Consider the following 17,502-nt stretch of genomic DNA (forward strand, 5'->3'; position numbering starts at 1 on the left):
CCAGAAGCCTTTTTTCTGGCTCTAAAATACTTACTGGGACACAGTTTGATTCTTCAAACGGTAGGCAGACCTTTACTGTACTAGTCAAGGAAAACTGGCCCGCTGATTCAGTACACGTGTACCGAGTACAGTTATCATATGGAGCTTTATAACTCTTTCCAGCCTGAATAAAAACAGGAAAAAAAACCCCAAAACCAATATAGTATAGCAGTAAAAATAGAATAATTCAACAGTAATACAGTCAATGAACTGGCAGAGGGACTTGCTTGTTCATATCTCTCTGAAAGTGCTGAGATGTCTGGAACTCACACCTGCAAATTATGTACCAAGCTCACCCACTACCAGCCTATCCACCTAGGTGGAAAGAATCAAAAGCTGGTGGCAGAATGAGTATAGAGGTATGAACAGAAATGCCAGAAGGTAGGTGTGTTAATGTATATGGAATAAAATATACACAAAAGAAAAATAATTCTTTTAAAGGATTTCAACAGTGTTCTTTTTTAATAGATGGAAGAAAAGCAAAAAGTGTGAAAGAGGAGAAAAGTCTTTATACCAGAGGTTAATGGATAAATGCAAAGCCTCCTCATGGGAAACTTAAAAATCATATATTGGCACAGCAGAAGCTAGCTTGCAAGATAAATTATCAAGGAATAAAAGGATGAACTAGAAAAGATGCAGAACACAAGAGCTACCAGAGAAGCAATCGCATGTAAGACAGTAGTCACTGGTTGAGACAGCGTCATTAACTGTTCACAGGAGTAGCAGGCTGTAATAAAACCAAAGAGCTAGCCCGAGGTTCAGCCTATGTCTGCACAATGCTACGCTCACAAGACATGATGTATTACCTGGGTGTGTTACCAAGTTACACTACACTACAGCAGCTATGCCACTTTTGATTGCTGCCTCAGCAAATTCAGAACTAGTGGTACAGCTATATCAGCTCACTCACACTATTTAATTCTGTATCTCCAGGGCAAGATAATGACACTCTTTCCAGATCGGAGCAGTATGATGTGAAACCAGCTCACATATCTCTGCAAAAGCAGTGTTATACCATGTCACCATCCCCTCCAAATTCTTTCTCTCTGTTGCATGTGAGGAGGAGGGGTGGTAACATGATTTCCATTTCTGCCAGAGATGCATAGTTTTCAACACAGTGGTGCCCATGAGATGTACACAGCAGAGAGCAGCTGCATAAACACCTACATTTACTTTGGAAATACAGACACATTTAAATCTCCTAGAGGTCTTCCCAGCCTCAAAATGTATGACACTGGTTCAAAAAATGCTGAAGTCTTTTTGATAATTCAGTCTTGCATGCAGAGCAAAGGAGTGCTTACCTCAATGGTCACATTGCCAAATGGAAAATTTGCCACACATGCCACTTGCTGGCACTGGCTGCAGCACTGACCCTCCTCTTCCACATAGCGGAAGCCCTGGGGGAATAAAGTTTCCATTTAGTCATGTTACCTGATGTCTTGTTCATGAAGCACCTTTGGATCAAAGCCACACTGGCTATGGCAGAGGAAATGAGCCAACCTTCTGGTTTCATTTCTGTTGTCTTTAGAGACCTGTTGGAACCACTTTAAGCCTGACAATCAAAGTTGACAATTTCTTGCCCTTATTGAATAGTGACTTCTGGGCACTTCAGTTACCATGCAGACCCTGTCGTTGGCTATTCTTCTTCAGGCTAACACATAAGTCAGGCCAAATAAATTGATTCAGCATGTGATTACTTGCACAATCTACCACCAGTGTTTGGTCTCATATGATTATCTGCAAGAACTGCTGCTGTCAGACATGTGAAGATCATGCATCAATTATTTCCTCCCCTGTGTTTTAGGTATCCATTGGTCTCTTGGTGGGTGGGTGTGGCTGGCTTCAGAATAACGGATAATGGTTTTATCCATTTTTAGGATTGGTGGTGGGTCTGGCCTTATCTGGGCAAGAATGGAAAAGAAACCCCTCTTTGCTTAAATTCAGTAATAGACTGGACAGTTTGTGTGCGCTCTCAGCTCACGAATACCAAGAAGTGTCTGGAAACACATGTGCAGTTTCTTTACAATCTTAATTTTTGAGCTGACAATGGGCAACACCAACAGAACAGTACAAATGTTGTCTTTCAGCAGTCATACTTCTCTTTAACAGGTTTGCAATCATTCTGCCTCAGGGCATCTTTTCAAGGGTGACCTCTTAAATTTGCTAGAGCAAAAATAACCAGCACCCTAAAAAGGACTTTACAATCTAATAGAAGATTATATCCTGCTGTCTTTCTGTGAGGAAGCAGTTATACTATCCCAGTTTTACAGTACATCCCCTCAACAGCCATTGTTCGTGGCTGGGGAGGCTGAGCATGCAGTGCTGACCTGCTGGCAGGTGGTTTGGCATTTCACTGGAACACACTGGATGCGGTTGGTCCGTGTCACAACATCCTGCTCATCTGTGCACACACAGTCCTCGCAAGAGCTTTTAGGCACCATTGCCCCAGGCTGGAAATATAGAGAGAGGAGGCAGGCAATGGCAAGAATTCAGTGGGTTCTAGAATAAACATACATCCCCTGGACTATCGAAAATGAATGCTTATGCTTGGGATTTATTTTTGGAAGAACTTCCTGAAATGAATACTTCCAGATCTCTAAAACCTCACACTGTCAGTACCACAAAATGAACAAAAGGCTGACACTCCCAAGTGCATCTACTGCACTAAATGAGTTATTACATTAGCTCATAAATTCCATGCATCAATTTTTGCTTAGTTTGACCTAGTAATTAATCTTACAACATCCAATGAGATTTAAAATTTGTATTCAATCACAATTCTGACTTCTTGACTCTAAAACATAGGTAAGATCACATTTAGTAAGCAAGCTACTGGTCTCTAGCGTTACCTATTCAGTAACATTTCCAGTAGTACATAAGACTAGTGGCAGGGAAAAACTACGGGCCAGTTCTAAACCTGCTTTTTATGTGAGTGTTGACAATAACAACTTCAGAAACTTCTGACGGAGGCAGCATTAACCTGCGGAAAGAATTTTCTGGAAGAAGACCTACCTTAAATTCAACTCCTTCAGAAACACATACACCTTTTGGTACTGTAAGAAAAAATAAAATGAAAAAGATTTGCTAGGAATGATGTAAACAGTTACTGTACTCATCTCTGAATTGTTAGTGATTTAGAGGAGAAGAAGAGTAGAACTGAGCTTATTCACTAACCTTAATAGCCCACACAAAAGGGGGGAAAAAGTAACTAGTACGTGGTGCTAATTGTTATTTGGAAGCCCACATGTAATATCTGCTCAGATGTTATGCATGAAGTGAGGGGTAATTCGATATCCTGGTATTTTCCATATGGAAAAATCTACCTCATCTTTTTTTTATCCATACTTGAAATTAGTTGAATTTTTCTTTATTGTTAACCACCTTGCTGGTAACAGAGCCAATTGCAAAGGCTGAGAGGGAAGGGGAGAGGCTACTGCTTATGATTTTGACTCATTTAGAAAAAATGATATAGTTCAAGGAATAAATAAAATGCCTTAAGAAAGCACGGTACTTACTACAGGAGAAGATAGGACAACAGCCATCCTCAGATATAGCAATCACTGGCTGGAAGCCTAAGTCACATGCTGTTTTGTTGATAATGCAGGTTTTTATATCGCATTCTGCAATAGCCAACAGAGATAAAGTAAGCCAAAGCATCCCATCCAACAGCGTTACTTGAAGATCAAAGCTTGAACATCCAAGAAATTGGGTAGAAATAGATAATTCTTGAACCACACATTTTTTGATTTTTGGGACATGTTCAGGTGAAGTATCTCTAAGCTTGTTCTACTGTAAAGCTCTTCCTTGGACATATACTTCTGGCCCTTGTTTCTGCTTCTCTTCCCCCAGTGGATGTCATCTCTAAAAAAACTAAACAGCCTCATCTCAGAGAAGTGACAGAGAAACAAGTTGGGGTAAAGGTAAATGAGTCAGAGAGTGAAAAAAATGAAGAGGCAGTGGATGAGAGCCAAAGACGTAAAGGTTGGGACATGCAAGGCAAAGCACCCTGGCAGTACCCATTGCTCCCTCAAGGCATCTGAGGAGCCTAATGGACCACTGCCTGGCAGAATGAAGGGATGAGGAACAGAAAAACATCACACCACCATTGCCAGGATCCCCTGTCCTGCATCTTCCTATAGGTGCTCGGAATGGCCAGGGTTAGGAGCAGGCTGATGAGGAGGTCCTGTGCTGTGGTGGGCATTTGGGACTAGGAGGATGCAAATGGAAAGGTCAGGGCAAACATATATCAAGAACCTCCACAGGAGGCCTTGGGGGAGCCTTGAAGATGAGCACATCCTCCCTTACTGGATGGATCTCTGTACAAGGATCACCCTCTCATCTCAGAAAGGAGAAGAGCCAGAGGATCCTGCGAAGCACCTGGTGGTCCCAATGGTCCATGGGGAATTTTCCAAAGTAAGTATGTGGTGGGTCATGGCACTAGTTTAGAATACAAAGCTGGACCAGAGGAGGTCTCTTCTGATAGCAAGAGCTCCTGGCATGTAGATGGAAGAAATGACCACTCCACTGTGTTTGTTTGAATCTGGTACCTGTGGGGTACCAGATCTCACTTGAGGATTGCTGCTGAAGGCAAATGATGCCACATTATGACATCTGAATTATCTACTCACCACAGACTGTCTCTGTGCAGCATGGGTCATCCAGACGTGTTTTTATTTTGCGTACAAAGCCCTCTTTAGTGCAGTTGATAGGTGGAGATTTAGCACAAGGGCGGGGGAAGCAAGAGATATTCAAGGTCACTTCATCACAAGCACAGTATTGACAGTCGTGCTCCCAAGCCTCTCTAGGCTGTGAAAACAATAGGGATAGTAGTTCAGAGAGCAAAAACTAGAAGCATTATATTAATTAATGCCTGCTGCAAGACAGTATAGGGCTGGGTTGCCTTAATTTATTATGTAGGGAAATCAGAGTTCAAATCCCAGAGGGAGGAGAAGGGAAGAGTAAGAAAAAATGCTATTATCTGTCACCTTCCTTTGCAGGTTTACGTGTTTCCAGAAGGGAAGCCTGGTAGTTCTACCAGGAAACTGCTATTTCTGCTTCTGTACCTCAATTGATTAATAAAGTTCTGGAATTAAAATCTGCTGTTTTCTTCCCCACTCTCATTGCAGTTCACTGGTATTTAAGCTTAGAATGAAAAGAAGAAACTCATGCAGTCATTTTTACAGGAGGTCACAGCACCCAGCTATAGTATAAAGACAGCATTTTCCTTTTTCTTACCTGTTTCACTGACCCATCTTGTGCAGTGCAACCTATAAAATGAATTAGAGATTCCTTTAATGACAACTGAACAGGGGAAAACAACAGAAGCAGGAGGACAAGAATAGAAGAAAGTTCTTGAAATCTGAGAAACAGCCACAAAGAGAGATTCAGAGTGCAAAGTCACATGTTGTGTACCCAAAACATCTTAAAGATCTTCCTCTTTGTTCTTTTGAATGTTGCACTGCCTGCATAAGAGCAGGCAGAAACTGCCAATCATGTGTAACATTTCCAGCCTAACTAGAAAGGGTGAGTATCAAGGTCTCCCCCATTTCCTCCATACCCAGAACATCCCCCTTAATGTGCTCCTCCAGTCAGGGTCTTATCCCCCGCTTCCCATCCCACCATTTACATTATTTCTTACCGCAGACAGAAACACAAATGCCATCATGATCATTCAGCAGAATTTTTCCATCAGGACAGTAGCATCCCTCAACAAACACTGATGTGTTATTTGGGGAGGGGAGGGTGTCCATAGCGACTTCTCTGCACAATTAGAATATAAACAGGAATGAACGAGAGACTGAAATGTGCCCCAGGGCAACCAGTCACCTAAATCCCACGGAATGTGAGCTTCCAGCCTTCCTCAGCAATTTTTACGTTATGGACTTGAAAAGTGCCTTAGGAAATGACCCACCTGCTGAAGCAAGTGTTTCTTTTTGCTTCCCCGCATGGCTTGTACACCTGATCCTGAGCACAGCTGGCCTCTGTGGAGCGTTACAACACAGGTTAGAAAGCCCAGACCCATGCATACCCTTCGATGAACAACAGACGAACCGCACACGTTAACGCAGCCCGCCCCACAGGTACGCACGGCCCAGGCTGCTGCCCAGCAAGAGGATCCCTGCAACTTTTGCAAGAAGGGATGAATGGATTCTGTAAGGTGCTTGCGACAGTACTGGTTGTGGTTACCCCTGAATCACTGGGTCCCCCTGAGCAGGGCAAAGCACGCAGAGAGAAGCTGTGTGTTGCCATCTAGTGATGAAGCTCTAGATAACACACAGGGCTCCTCAGCTGAGCTGCTTAGGTGAGACTAAGGGCCTGTTTCCCACTTGTTCTGCACCAGTACTGGACTGGAACGACCTTTTTGATTTGTTCCTGCTTTTTGTCAGGTCCAGAGCAGCTCATGAAAGACTGAAGCATGATGATGTGGAGGAACACAAACAGGCATTAGGTGAGGAAAGAACAGACCAGAGTCACTTCACCACCTGCAGGTCTTTCCCAGACTTACCGCACTGCCCGTTTGCCTGCCTTCTCCAGTCCACGCAGACCCCGTGGAGCCCGCACAAGGCTGCGTACGTCTGCATGCTCTGGCACTCAGTGCTGGGGTGCTGTTCTGAGCACCCGCTGGCCACACACGCCTCATAGTAGGGCTGAGGGGGGACCATGCCATGGCACTCGGTCAGGTTCCTTCGCAAAGCAAGGAGACAGACATGGCATTTCACTTCCTTGGGCTACTTCCAAGGAAGAATTCAATTCAGAACCAAACTCATCCCCACCCATAGGAAATCTCAAGGTAAAAATACAACTACAAATTGCTCTGATAGGCAATACACCCACACAGCTTAATTAAGAATGAGCTTTACTTCCCATTCTTTAAAATGTTTTGAAAGGAAGCAATTTTATGTTGGACTGATACCTGCAAAGAAGTGTCTCCTGCACAGCTCACAGCTATAACTCTATATGCTGACATTTTTATGTCAGCATGTTTGACAATCCTGTTTTAAACCACAAAATTATTTTAAAAACAGACACACACATTTGCTTACTATATTCTGACTGTGTTCCTTTTCATCCAGAGCTTTCAGACACTGAATTATAGCTAGTTCCTGGTTGGCTTCTCCAGAACTGACAGGCAGAGGCAGTGCCAAGCAGCAGACACTATTAAGGGAGGACTGATTTTGATGATGCAGCTGAAAAATATCTGCCAAACTCAGGAACATTCACACTCAGTTCACTGCTCAGTTTTTCAAGATATAGACTTCATATTTTCATCATGTTTTATAAGCAGTTCACCTAAGTCATGTAGTGAAGCACAAAATCATCTTGTGGACTTATTTTTCTGGCACTTTTGGGAGTTGTCTTACCAGATGATTTTACACAGATTGGAAGGCTCACAGTGCTGATGATATTCAATCTCAGCTGGTTCTGAGACACCTGGATTACAGTATCTGTTGGTAGGATCTGGCACTTTCCAATCTAATGCCATCTCTTTGAAGGACTCTATAACCTCACCATTCCTCTTCATAGCATCATCAGACTTCTGGTTGGTGCAGGTACCTGGCAGCAACACAAAAGCAAAGTGACAGTTTGAGGACAGTTGATGCTGATGAAGCTGCTTTTAGAGAAAACCTGGAGGGAAGTTCTCCTCCTTGTGGGAAGGTAACAGCACATGGGGTCCTGAATGAGTTCACAAGAACTGTTTGTAGGAAGAGAAGACGAGAAGGAATAGTTTCCCAGTTACTCGTGAAAACCAGAGTTGACGTGTTGGTTGATGCATTTCTCCCGATGGCTAAAGCAAATGACATGGCTCTGTCTAGCAGAGGACTTTCCAGATTTCATACTTTCCCATATTGAGTAGATATGATCAAGAGGAAGGGCTCAGAAAGAGCCTATCTCCATCCACCAACAGACTGAACAGAATGAAAGGAAGTGACTTAAAACTCTGTCTCCTGACAGTGTCTTTCCACCAAATAGAGATAGATTTGTTAACATTTGTGAGAAATAGAAATCAGTGGAATTGCAAGCATTTAGAGATGTTTACAGGGGGACGAGAGAAAGAAGGAGGAAAATTTATTGCATTCATTACTGTCAGCTGATGAGGACACTCACCACACAGTCCCATGGTACTGTTATAAAACTTTCCGAAAGGGAGTTTTATGTAAAATGCAAGTCGACTATAGGAGACATAAACTTCTAGTTCAGGTATTTCAACTATGATGTAAAGGCCAGAACTGGTTATCCTGATACCATTCTTGGAAATGTCTGGAACAACTTTCTTATCATTAAACAAAATCTAAAAAGAAGAGAAACAAAAGGTCTCTATGGACATCCTTCTGTTGAGTAAGGTATATGGTTTGTGCAACTGGAAAGTAGAGCAGCAGAAATTCAGACCTCAGGTGCACCAAATGAAGCCAGTCAAAGGAAGTAATTTAAGCAGTTCTCTATGATTCCTTTTTAATAGGTTGCAATTTATATTTGAATACTCATGTCAGGAAGAAAAACACAGCTTTCAATTATGTGATCATTTCCCAGGTTTTTAAAATATACAAATCTTTGTTGACACAAAGGAAAAAAGAGAGAGAGAGAATGCAATGTAATTGCATTTCCTACCCATTCCATTTTTTACAAGCTTCATCCTTTGTCATGACAGGACATTTGGCAGTACAGTAATGTAACTACAGGAAAATAATATTGAGAATTCATTTTAACACAATACTTTACCAAGTTTGTTTCTTTTCCATGTTCCATTGCTTGTGTCAGAATAACAACAGAGTTGGAGTGAAAAATGAGAAGAGACATTGAACAAATTGCTCCATGAATGGCACCACAGTAGTAGTTGTCTATGTGAATCCAGAAGTTGTGAGAGTCAGGATGAATTGACTTCACAAGGACATAGGTGCAGTTTTCTTTAAAATGATAATATGTTCCATCAAAAGTCACATAATGCTCATTTCCCCATCCACTGCAAATACCTGGAACACAGAGTGACAGACTTCAAGTTTGGCTTCTGAGCTTCCTGTAAGTATGAGCTGGTTTTAACTCTTTTACTTGCTTTCAGTGAGTGCTGAAATAACCAGTTTGATAAAGAAAAATTAGCCTAGCAAGGACACTCTTATCTGCTCTTAACGGCCAATGTTATAGATGAGACTTCTGTTCCATTAGATCCTACTGAATTAATATGAACATAAAATAGATGTTGACCATATAGACTTATCTTTCTTGAGGCCCAGCTGAACATAACATAAATTTCAGGAATTCCTCTGACGCAGTACTTACACTGACACTCAAAGACTTCACAGCAACCAGTTACATCGTAGTGTTTCATAAATGGGAAACCATTGACACAGAGTTTCAGTTGCTGAGGAGGGCAAGTCATGCTGGACAGTTTAATACTGTTCTCTTCTCCCAGGCAAGTGGCAATCTGGCAGTTTCCAAAGTTCCATGTTTCATTAAACTATTGATGGATTGAAAAAGAAGAGAGGCACATAACAAAGTAATGTAACAGAATCTTTAAAATCACACACAGCAACTACGCTCCATTCAGTTAATTGCCTAGCATGGCATTATTTTCCATCTGCTCTTTCTCTGGAAACCAGGCAATCAACTTCTGTTCTACAACATTTTGTATAGGATTCAGTACTAAGGTCCTGACCACTTCTGATGATGGGACACTGCCAGATGTGGTTTCCTAGCCTTGGTTCAGCTTAGGTAGCTCTGCCCTTGTACAATCATTCAGATCTTCAGATGAACAAAATAATCTTCAATTTATTCCCTCAATTATTTGTGGGCTTCTGGTATACTTCTAAATCATCTAAATCAGCCACACCTACAGTCCAGCTATAGTGGTAGTTACCAGCATCAGAGGAAAACACCAAATCTTGGCTGCAGGCAATGCTGTAGCTGAAGAAACACATCTTCTTCTTTCAAGTCTCTCACCTTTCTGGGAGGAATGAGCCCAAGACAATCACTCATAGGAGTCCCCGTGGAAGCAGGAACCTGGCTTGTTGCACTGGGAGCAGATGTTGGTGGACAGGCTTCGGAGTCTGGATCACAGATCTTGAGGGCCTCAGTATGACCAATTTTACACTCTGTCCAAATTAATTCAATCTGACACGATGCATTGCAAACCGAGTAAGCACAATGACCTGATATGTTCACTGGCAGAGAAACATTTTCTCCTGCAAGGTCAAAACCCGACTGTTAGTGCTGGACTGTGCATGAAACTGGTAACTCTCAAGGCCTATGCCTCACAGGCAGGCCACATACTCAGCCTTGCATTTAACTAGCTGTATCTGCCTATACCTGATGGCCATGTTCAGATGTGACTCTCTGTCTGAAACTCCTTGAATTCAATGACTGAACTGGAGCTCAATTCATGCAAATGGCAAAGGCTGAGGGAGGGCCACAGGCAGCTAATCTGAAATTCTGCTCTTAAGTACGTTAGTGGCAATTGAAAATGAGTACAAGAGGAGAGAATACTGAATACATCACTGAGTGCATCTGGTCTTCACAAAAAACAGGAGATAGGTGGTTCAGGAGCTACTAAGAGATGAAGAAGAGTCTTCCCTCCTCTGTTTTTGGGATATGCCTATGTTCAGCAGTTTGGGATTCAAGGTTTGTGTTGGAGTCCCCTGAAGTTAGCATCTGGTATAAGCTTCCTTACACCAGGGATATCCAAACCAGGACAAAGTTATAGGATACGGGAGAGCTATAGTTATAAAGGTGTTGTTAGTTACAGGTCAAAGATGTAACAACTTGTGGTAATACGTAACTGCAGCAGGCTGAATGAGCACTTGCTGAGGCACCTTTATGTAACAGTACATCTTCCCACATCAATGGTGCAGAAAAAAAATTTGCTTGGTTTCTCACCCATTTGTATCAATTGCCCATTGTCATTGCAGAAGCAGGGAGTGGCTACCATTGATGATGGAGGTGCAGATGTTGCAGGTTGCATATGTGGTTCTGCAGGAAATGAAATCAATTAATATTCAAATCCTCCGCTACTCTACTTTCAAGCCGTATGGCATCTATTACATTCTCTACAATCACGAAAAGAGGAAAAAAATCATCATTTTTATACCCCCACCACATTCTGTACATGTACACACTAAAACCATTCTCTCTGTATTTACATACTCTCTCTATTACACTGTATGCTACTAGAATAATATATACACACTCCTCCTTGTAGTTAGGTTTTTTTCTATATAGAATACAATAAACCACCCTTCGACTGTCACTTATTCATTCCAGTTTAAGGTTTCTTTGAACTTTCTAATCCTGCAGGACTTCACCTGATTTTGGAGAGGTGATTTCCAGTGGCACCCCATTTTGACTTTTAATGCCTTGTTGCAAAGAATCTGTTGGTTTAAATACAGACAGATCATTTAGACATTTTACTACACCACCTACACGCTGCTTTCAATAGTTCTTCCTTTCCTAGCTGTTACTCTATTATACTTCTTATTCCACTTGTTAACACATTTAGTAAATACCAAACACACGGGCTCACCATCAAGTGTTCAGCTCTTCCACTCTCTTGAGTAGAGAAGATAACTCTTAATTTTCCTTGTCCCTTTTGTATGATTTGCTACCAGGATAATACACATTTTTTAGCCGCTTATTTTTCATTGCTATAATCATGTGGCAAAATCCCACCTTTTCTTTATTTCTTTTTACTTCCTATTTTCTGTTCATTCACATCCCCTTCACCCTACAACTTCTCTTTTGGGAAGGGAGTGAACTGCCAGACATCTTTATTTTCTTGCTCCACTGACCCATTTGAGACTAACTTATTCCAATGCAGAAAACAGTACAATAAGAACCATAGTGTGATATAGGTGATGAGAAGGAGAGAAATAAGGTTTAAAAGTATGAAATATTGAGACTAACAACACCAGAGTGTCAACTGTGGTATGCCCAAGGTTATTGTGAAAGCTGCACTGAAAAATGGCCAAATGTCTCTAATCTCTCTTTACCCCATTGACAGTAAGAATCTATAAAAATTACACTTTTGGTCCCCACCATGAGACCCACAAGTGCTGACCCCTCATTCCTGAATCTTCAACTGCCTTAAATCCTAGACATGCAGTAGGAATCTTTTTCTGAGATGGAGGAATCTTACTACCATTACAAACTTTCACAAAAACACCACCAAACCTCTTATAAATCTAGTACCTTGTGCTGGTGTGGATGGTGTTCTGCAAGGGATGAGTGTTTTAATGATCTTCCCATTAGGGCCACAGACAGCATTACCGCACTCGGTCCCATATACTTGGCTGTATACAGTTTCATTTAAGGTGTAGGTCTTTCCATTGTAGCAGCAAAGGCAATCTGAGGCACCAAAAGAGCAAATGCCATGGTAACAGGGGACACTTGTAATAGAAATATAAGTGAAAAGAAAACCAAACTCTGGATTTACCCTTCTGTAGCTCATATCATCAAACATGAATCACCTGGCTCAAAAACTTTCTCAGTTTCTACTTAAAAAGTTGCACTGGGAGTCTACCTCATTTATTTAAAGTGGGTTGGATTTTTGTTGTTGCTGGTGTTTCTTGGAGTCATCGTGCATAGAGGAATTACCGGCTGGTGAAAGGATCAGAACTGGCACTGTCCTCACCCAGCATGGAGCACAGGGGCATTCCCTCTTGGCAGGGAACGTGACAGGGATTACTGCCTTGCTGAGTGACGATAAAACACTGGCTCAGAGATGTTACACAGTCATTTCTATCCACTAATGAGGAACATGCAGTGATAAACAATTTCATTTAAATATATGAGAAGATCTCCAGGTTTTGAGAATGTACATTGAAGAACCCAAGGGAATATATCTATTACTGTAAAAAAATCAGCAAAACTGAAGATGTGCTGTCTACTGGGTCACCCTGCATTATGGGATGTGGTTTCTCCCAGATACAGGAAAGAACTGATACCATACCTTAAGCAAGTGTGTCCTTTAGGCACACAAACATGTCTCTCATAAGCTAGCTGTCTAGGCTTATTATTAAATTAGTGGACAGGAAATAGCACTTCTACAAGATTTGCCCTGTTCTAAAAGTGCGCATTGAAACAGGTACCATGAATGGCCTGCTTCAGACTTTCTGTCTGTCTTCACTGACTACCAAGGAAATATAAATGTGGAAAAGTGGCATTTACCTGGGTGAGATGAATCCCACATTTCACACCTCTCTCCTTCCTCCCTATGATTATCCTTTAGACAGTTCTTCAGGTCAAAGGCTGCATTTTACTTATCAAAGTATATCTGTAACTGCTGTGCATCCACCTATTGAACTAGCTAGCTGGAGTCCTATTACCAATACGCCTGCAGTAACATGTGATGTTGGGTTGTTTCAGTGCTACCATCAATGAATGGTAAGGGCGGTGAAAAGTTACCTTTGGAGTCTTCAGTACATAGTTTCTCTTCAGGATCACTGAAGACAAAGACAAAAGGGGAAGACTTGTTTTATTGACTTGAATCAGTATGTGGAATAACAATGTCTGCAATGGTATATACTTTTACACAAAAGCCTGCTCCTGAAGGATTCAATGACAATTGCTGCTGCCTATGAACATAACCCAAACAGTGCTTAGCTTGTCCTTTCCAGTCCTATTCTACCTCTCTCACCATCAACTGACCTACCATGAAGTGCAGTTGGGGAGGGAGACGCATTCCCTGCTCTCCTCATCAAAATACGGCTTGTTGGGACTACACTCTGGGTAACAACCTGGAAAGTTAAAGTAAACAAAGCATTCTTAGTCTGCTTTACATAGATCCAGGGAAAACACATAAATATCTCTATATCAGATGCAGATTTGATCCCAAAATGAATGTGATCCCAGTATGAATATTCTTTATACTACCAATTATTTTTCCATGTCCTCTTTTTCCCTCTTTCCCAAAACTTTTAATTAACCCTGTTTGTCAACAGATAATTATTCCTTGCAAATTTAGACTGAATTACCTTTTACCTCTCCCCAGATTTAAAGGCAACAGGCAAATTATGCTATGAATGGCACGATCATGTGGGGAATTAGCCCAGGTGAGGCATGGTTAATGAGTTTCTGGGGCAAATGGGATAGCCTTTCAGCAACCTTGATGCTTAAGACATTTAAAACCAGACTATTAGCTTCAACTCCCATAAACTGCATCAAAGAATTACCTTCTAAACTGTACAGCAAGTTCCCACATTTCCCTTGTGGGTTCCTGCAGGTCTTTAGACAAGGGGCTCCACAGGGTTTATAGAACCACTCGTGTTTGTCAGGTGGATTGTAATAATCACAGAACACAGCTGGAACAGAAGAATAAAAAACCTCCAAGTCTCAGACACCAGGCCAGCATTATTTTCTAAATCTTGTAAACAAGAGGTTGTTAAGTTACACATACACAGCGATGTCAGAATTCTGCTCTTCTTTATCTCCCATGTGCCTGAGTGCATGGGGCACTGCTTTTCTGTGTGCATTTTCAATGCAATACTTACGGCAAATGGCAGGCGTTCTCCAGTCGATACAGACGCCAGCTCTGCTACAACTTCTTGAATAAGCAGCAACGGAGGTACAAAAGCACTCACAGTCTCCCACACTGTCACAGCCACAGAAGTCAGAAATACAAGATTCATAATATGGTATTGGGTTCACCTATCAAAATACCAACAGCTCTGTTACCACAGATGCACCTGCTGCACTGTGTTTTAATGAGAGAAAGGGCTCTGAATTTCTGCCATCCACTGGCAGTTTCTTTGGCAGAACCAGGCTGAGCCTGTGACAGACTGGGATTGTCATGAAGGAGCTATGGTATTTTACAACAGGTAGTTTTCTATTTTCACCTGCCTGGTAGAATTGGACTTTAAATCTTCTCATTCTCATGTGTGTAATACTGGCATTTATGCTCAAAATGTCTTTCCAGTGTAATTTCTGCAGGACTGAACTAGCTTGCTTTGGGTTAGCACAACTATATAGTGTGTGCACTCTCTAACTGAGAGATAGTGATTAAGCGAGTATAAAAGGAAATCCCATTTCCACTGAACTTCACGTCTCTTGTGTTTTAGCCTGTGCCAACATAAACTACCAAGGAAATTAGCCAAATTTGCTTTAAAAATGGCTTATTAAACCGCACTGAAGCTTTGTCTACACATTCTTATTAAGAATTAGTAGCCTTGTTTCTGTTTAGATTAATTCAATTTGTGTCTAAAATAAACCAAATAATTAATCTCTTTAGGTAATTTGAATAAACCTTCCCAAGGATCCCCATACAAACAATCGTACACTAATTTATCTCTAGATTCTACAAACTGATACCTAACTTTTTACTTCTGGTGGCCAACTATTATCCTCTTTGTCTTCAGTTGCTCAAAACAGGCACTGCTGTTTCCTCAATACTGTGCAACAGGGTTAAACTGGCATAGCTGTAAAGTGAGGTTTTGAGAGAGGTAGCCCTTGTACTCAAGGATACTGTGTAATAGCCTTTAATAGTAAAAATTTGTGTGCAAATGTGCTGCATAATAGTAACAAAGTAGTGAAACTACTGAGGATGAGAGAATAGGATTACCTTACTGTGACAGGCTTCAAAGATGTTACTCTTAATGATGCTGCAGTGCTTCTGTCCCAGGACAGACTTGAAAGGCTGATCGGCACACAGGTCTGTCATGTTTATATTTGAGCAGGTGCTTGTTATTTTCCAGCTGTTTCCAAACTCCTGGATGCTCATCTCCACGGACTGCCCTCTGGTTGTGAAGTCATTCCTTGAGCGGCCATCAAAGTCCCCACAAAGGCCACAGACTTTTCCCTGAGTAATTTGCATAGGCACAGTAAATGTTTTGGTTATTTTGAGTGCAGCCCACTGTTTGACAGAAATAAACTATAGAACAGGCCAAGGCAAAATAGCTGCAAATTTCTAAACAGCCATCAAAATATGGCTTAGAAAAAGCTGGACTTCAAGTGACAAGATCACTCTGTTAGCCCTCCAGTACTGCAGAGTGTCTGGCTTTACTTCTAGATCCAAATATTCTGCAGCATTTCATACTGGCTGAACAAGGAAATAAAACACACATCATGGCCTGTTTGCTTCTTCTTGTCCACTGAACTGAACACTTTTCCAAGCCCTACTTTTCAAACTGGGGCTCTAGTTCTGGATGCATAACTTTGAGTTTGAAATCATAACTCTCAGTCCATCTCATACCTACCTGGAAAGAAGGTGCCACATGAACAACAACAGTAGTCTTCTGGTCCCACATGAAGTTCATCCCTTGATTTGTTTCAATCACAATATAACCTCCTCTGAGATCTACTTTGTAATTCTTCTCAGCTCCTGGATCAGTGTCTATCTCTTGAATTCTTCCTTCCAAGAGCCTGATTTCACTGCTCTACAAGGAACAGATACATTGCATGGAAGGAAATCAAATAGAAAACTTAATGTAACAGCATGGTATTCTGCATCTTGTCCTTCATCTTATTTTTCTGTAGTCTTTACGCTACATCTTGGTCTATCGCCAGATGTGAGCCACAGACAAGATCCACTGAGTTCAATGGGAAACATTTGCCCTTGCATGACAAGTCTTACCTCATGGCCACAGAAATTGTCCTCATTCTAGATGAAATCTGTTCTGCTGGCACAGCAGCTCCTGAGTGCATGGGCAATTGGGGATGCTAGAACACCCCTTGTCATGCTGCTTTGTTTCACCATCCCCTTATCCCCCTCTATGGGAGAAATCTCATTTGTGTACACTTTGGGGAAATGCTAAACCTGAGCTGGAGGGAAGAAACTCTTCCCTCTGTAGTTACATCTGCCCTGTGTTCAAACCACAGTACAGAACCATGCTCCTCTAAAAACTTTACCATCACACCTATACCACTAACGTCACAGATGCAAATACACACACACACACACATGCACATACATAGAGTGCTGTTGACTCCTTGCATCTATCCCCTCATCTGAAGAAGTGCCCAGCCCTGTTAACACCAAATACCTAAACCTCTCCCAGATTGCTTGCCTCTGCTTTCTGGCTGTTTGACTTCCATAGGTACTCTCTAGCAGCAACTGAGTTGGAATATAAAGTGATACTACACCAACTGCTACAAAATCAAGACTACAGCTCCTCAGTTATAATCAGTTCTAGACAAACCTCAAAAATCAGTGTGATCTTTAGGGAGCAGATGGAGAGTGACTTCCCACAGGCGTTGTTCTGTATTACAATTCGGAAGGTGCCAGCATCCATGTTATTGGGGCAAAAATCCTTAGAAAAATGGATAACATTGTATTAGATCTTTTCAGGCAACTAGACCAGTCTTAAACATTTTCAGGAGCTCTAAATGAATGACATTTCAATCTGACTTTTGCTATTTTGTCACTTTTGTATTCACCAGAAGAATCCAGCGGCAGCTGACCTGATGGCACATTCATACTTGACCACGATTTTCAAAGAGAAAAGCTAAGGAAAAAACGGAGCTTTCCATAGCACCAGTCCTGAA

General features: G+C 41.6%; 1 protein-coding gene across 5 annotated transcripts in view; it reads right to left on the reverse strand.

Moving 5' to 3' along the window:
• The window catches only part of LOC104021080 (mucin-5B), a 64,212-nt gene that overhangs the window by 19,490 nt on the left and 27,220 nt on the right, over window positions 1-17,502 (reverse strand). For all 5 annotated transcript variants that reach the window (XR_015701870.1, XR_015701869.1, XM_087745805.1 and 2 more), the window contains 25 exons: window positions 17,157-17,267; window positions 16,215-16,394; window positions 15,581-15,817; window positions 14,514-14,670; window positions 14,196-14,324; window positions 13,676-13,760; window positions 13,429-13,466; window positions 12,214-12,369; window positions 11,331-11,396; window positions 10,906-10,998; window positions 9,973-10,214; window positions 9,313-9,490; window positions 8,758-9,008; window positions 8,146-8,329; window positions 7,401-7,593; window positions 6,545-6,723; window positions 5,951-6,020; window positions 5,678-5,799; window positions 5,275-5,306; window positions 4,668-4,845; window positions 3,555-3,659; window positions 3,052-3,092; window positions 2,367-2,489; window positions 1,341-1,436; window positions 35-163 (listed from right to left, as the gene is read on the reverse strand). Coding sequence is in view for 3 of the 5 variants with exons in the window: in XM_087745805.1 (XP_087601931.1) it covers window positions 35-163; window positions 1,341-1,436; window positions 2,367-2,489; window positions 3,052-3,092; window positions 3,555-3,659; window positions 4,668-4,845; window positions 5,275-5,306; window positions 5,678-5,799; window positions 5,951-6,020; window positions 6,545-6,723; window positions 7,401-7,593; window positions 8,146-8,329; window positions 8,758-9,008; window positions 9,313-9,490; window positions 9,973-10,214; window positions 10,906-10,998; window positions 11,331-11,396; window positions 12,214-12,369; window positions 13,429-13,466; window positions 13,676-13,760; window positions 14,196-14,324; window positions 14,514-14,670; window positions 15,581-15,817; window positions 16,215-16,394; window positions 17,157-17,267 (3,375 nt within the window). In the remaining 2 variants the exon portion in view is untranslated. The remainder of the gene's footprint in view (window positions 1-34; window positions 164-1,340; window positions 1,437-2,366; window positions 2,490-3,051; window positions 3,093-3,554; window positions 3,660-4,667; window positions 4,846-5,274; window positions 5,307-5,677; window positions 5,800-5,950; window positions 6,021-6,544; window positions 6,724-7,400; window positions 7,594-8,145; window positions 8,330-8,757; window positions 9,009-9,312; window positions 9,491-9,972; window positions 10,215-10,905; window positions 10,999-11,330; window positions 11,397-12,213; window positions 12,370-13,428; window positions 13,467-13,675; window positions 13,761-14,195; window positions 14,325-14,513; window positions 14,671-15,580; window positions 15,818-16,214; window positions 16,395-17,156; window positions 17,268-17,502) is intronic.

This window comes from Nipponia nippon, unplaced genomic scaffold (genome assembly GCF_047370975.1).
Source record: "Nipponia nippon isolate SJK-2023a ecotype South Korea unplaced genomic scaffold, ASM4737097v1 scaffold_10, whole genome shotgun sequence".
Lineage (NCBI taxonomy): Eukaryota > Metazoa > Chordata > Aves > Pelecaniformes > Threskiornithidae > Nipponia > Nipponia nippon.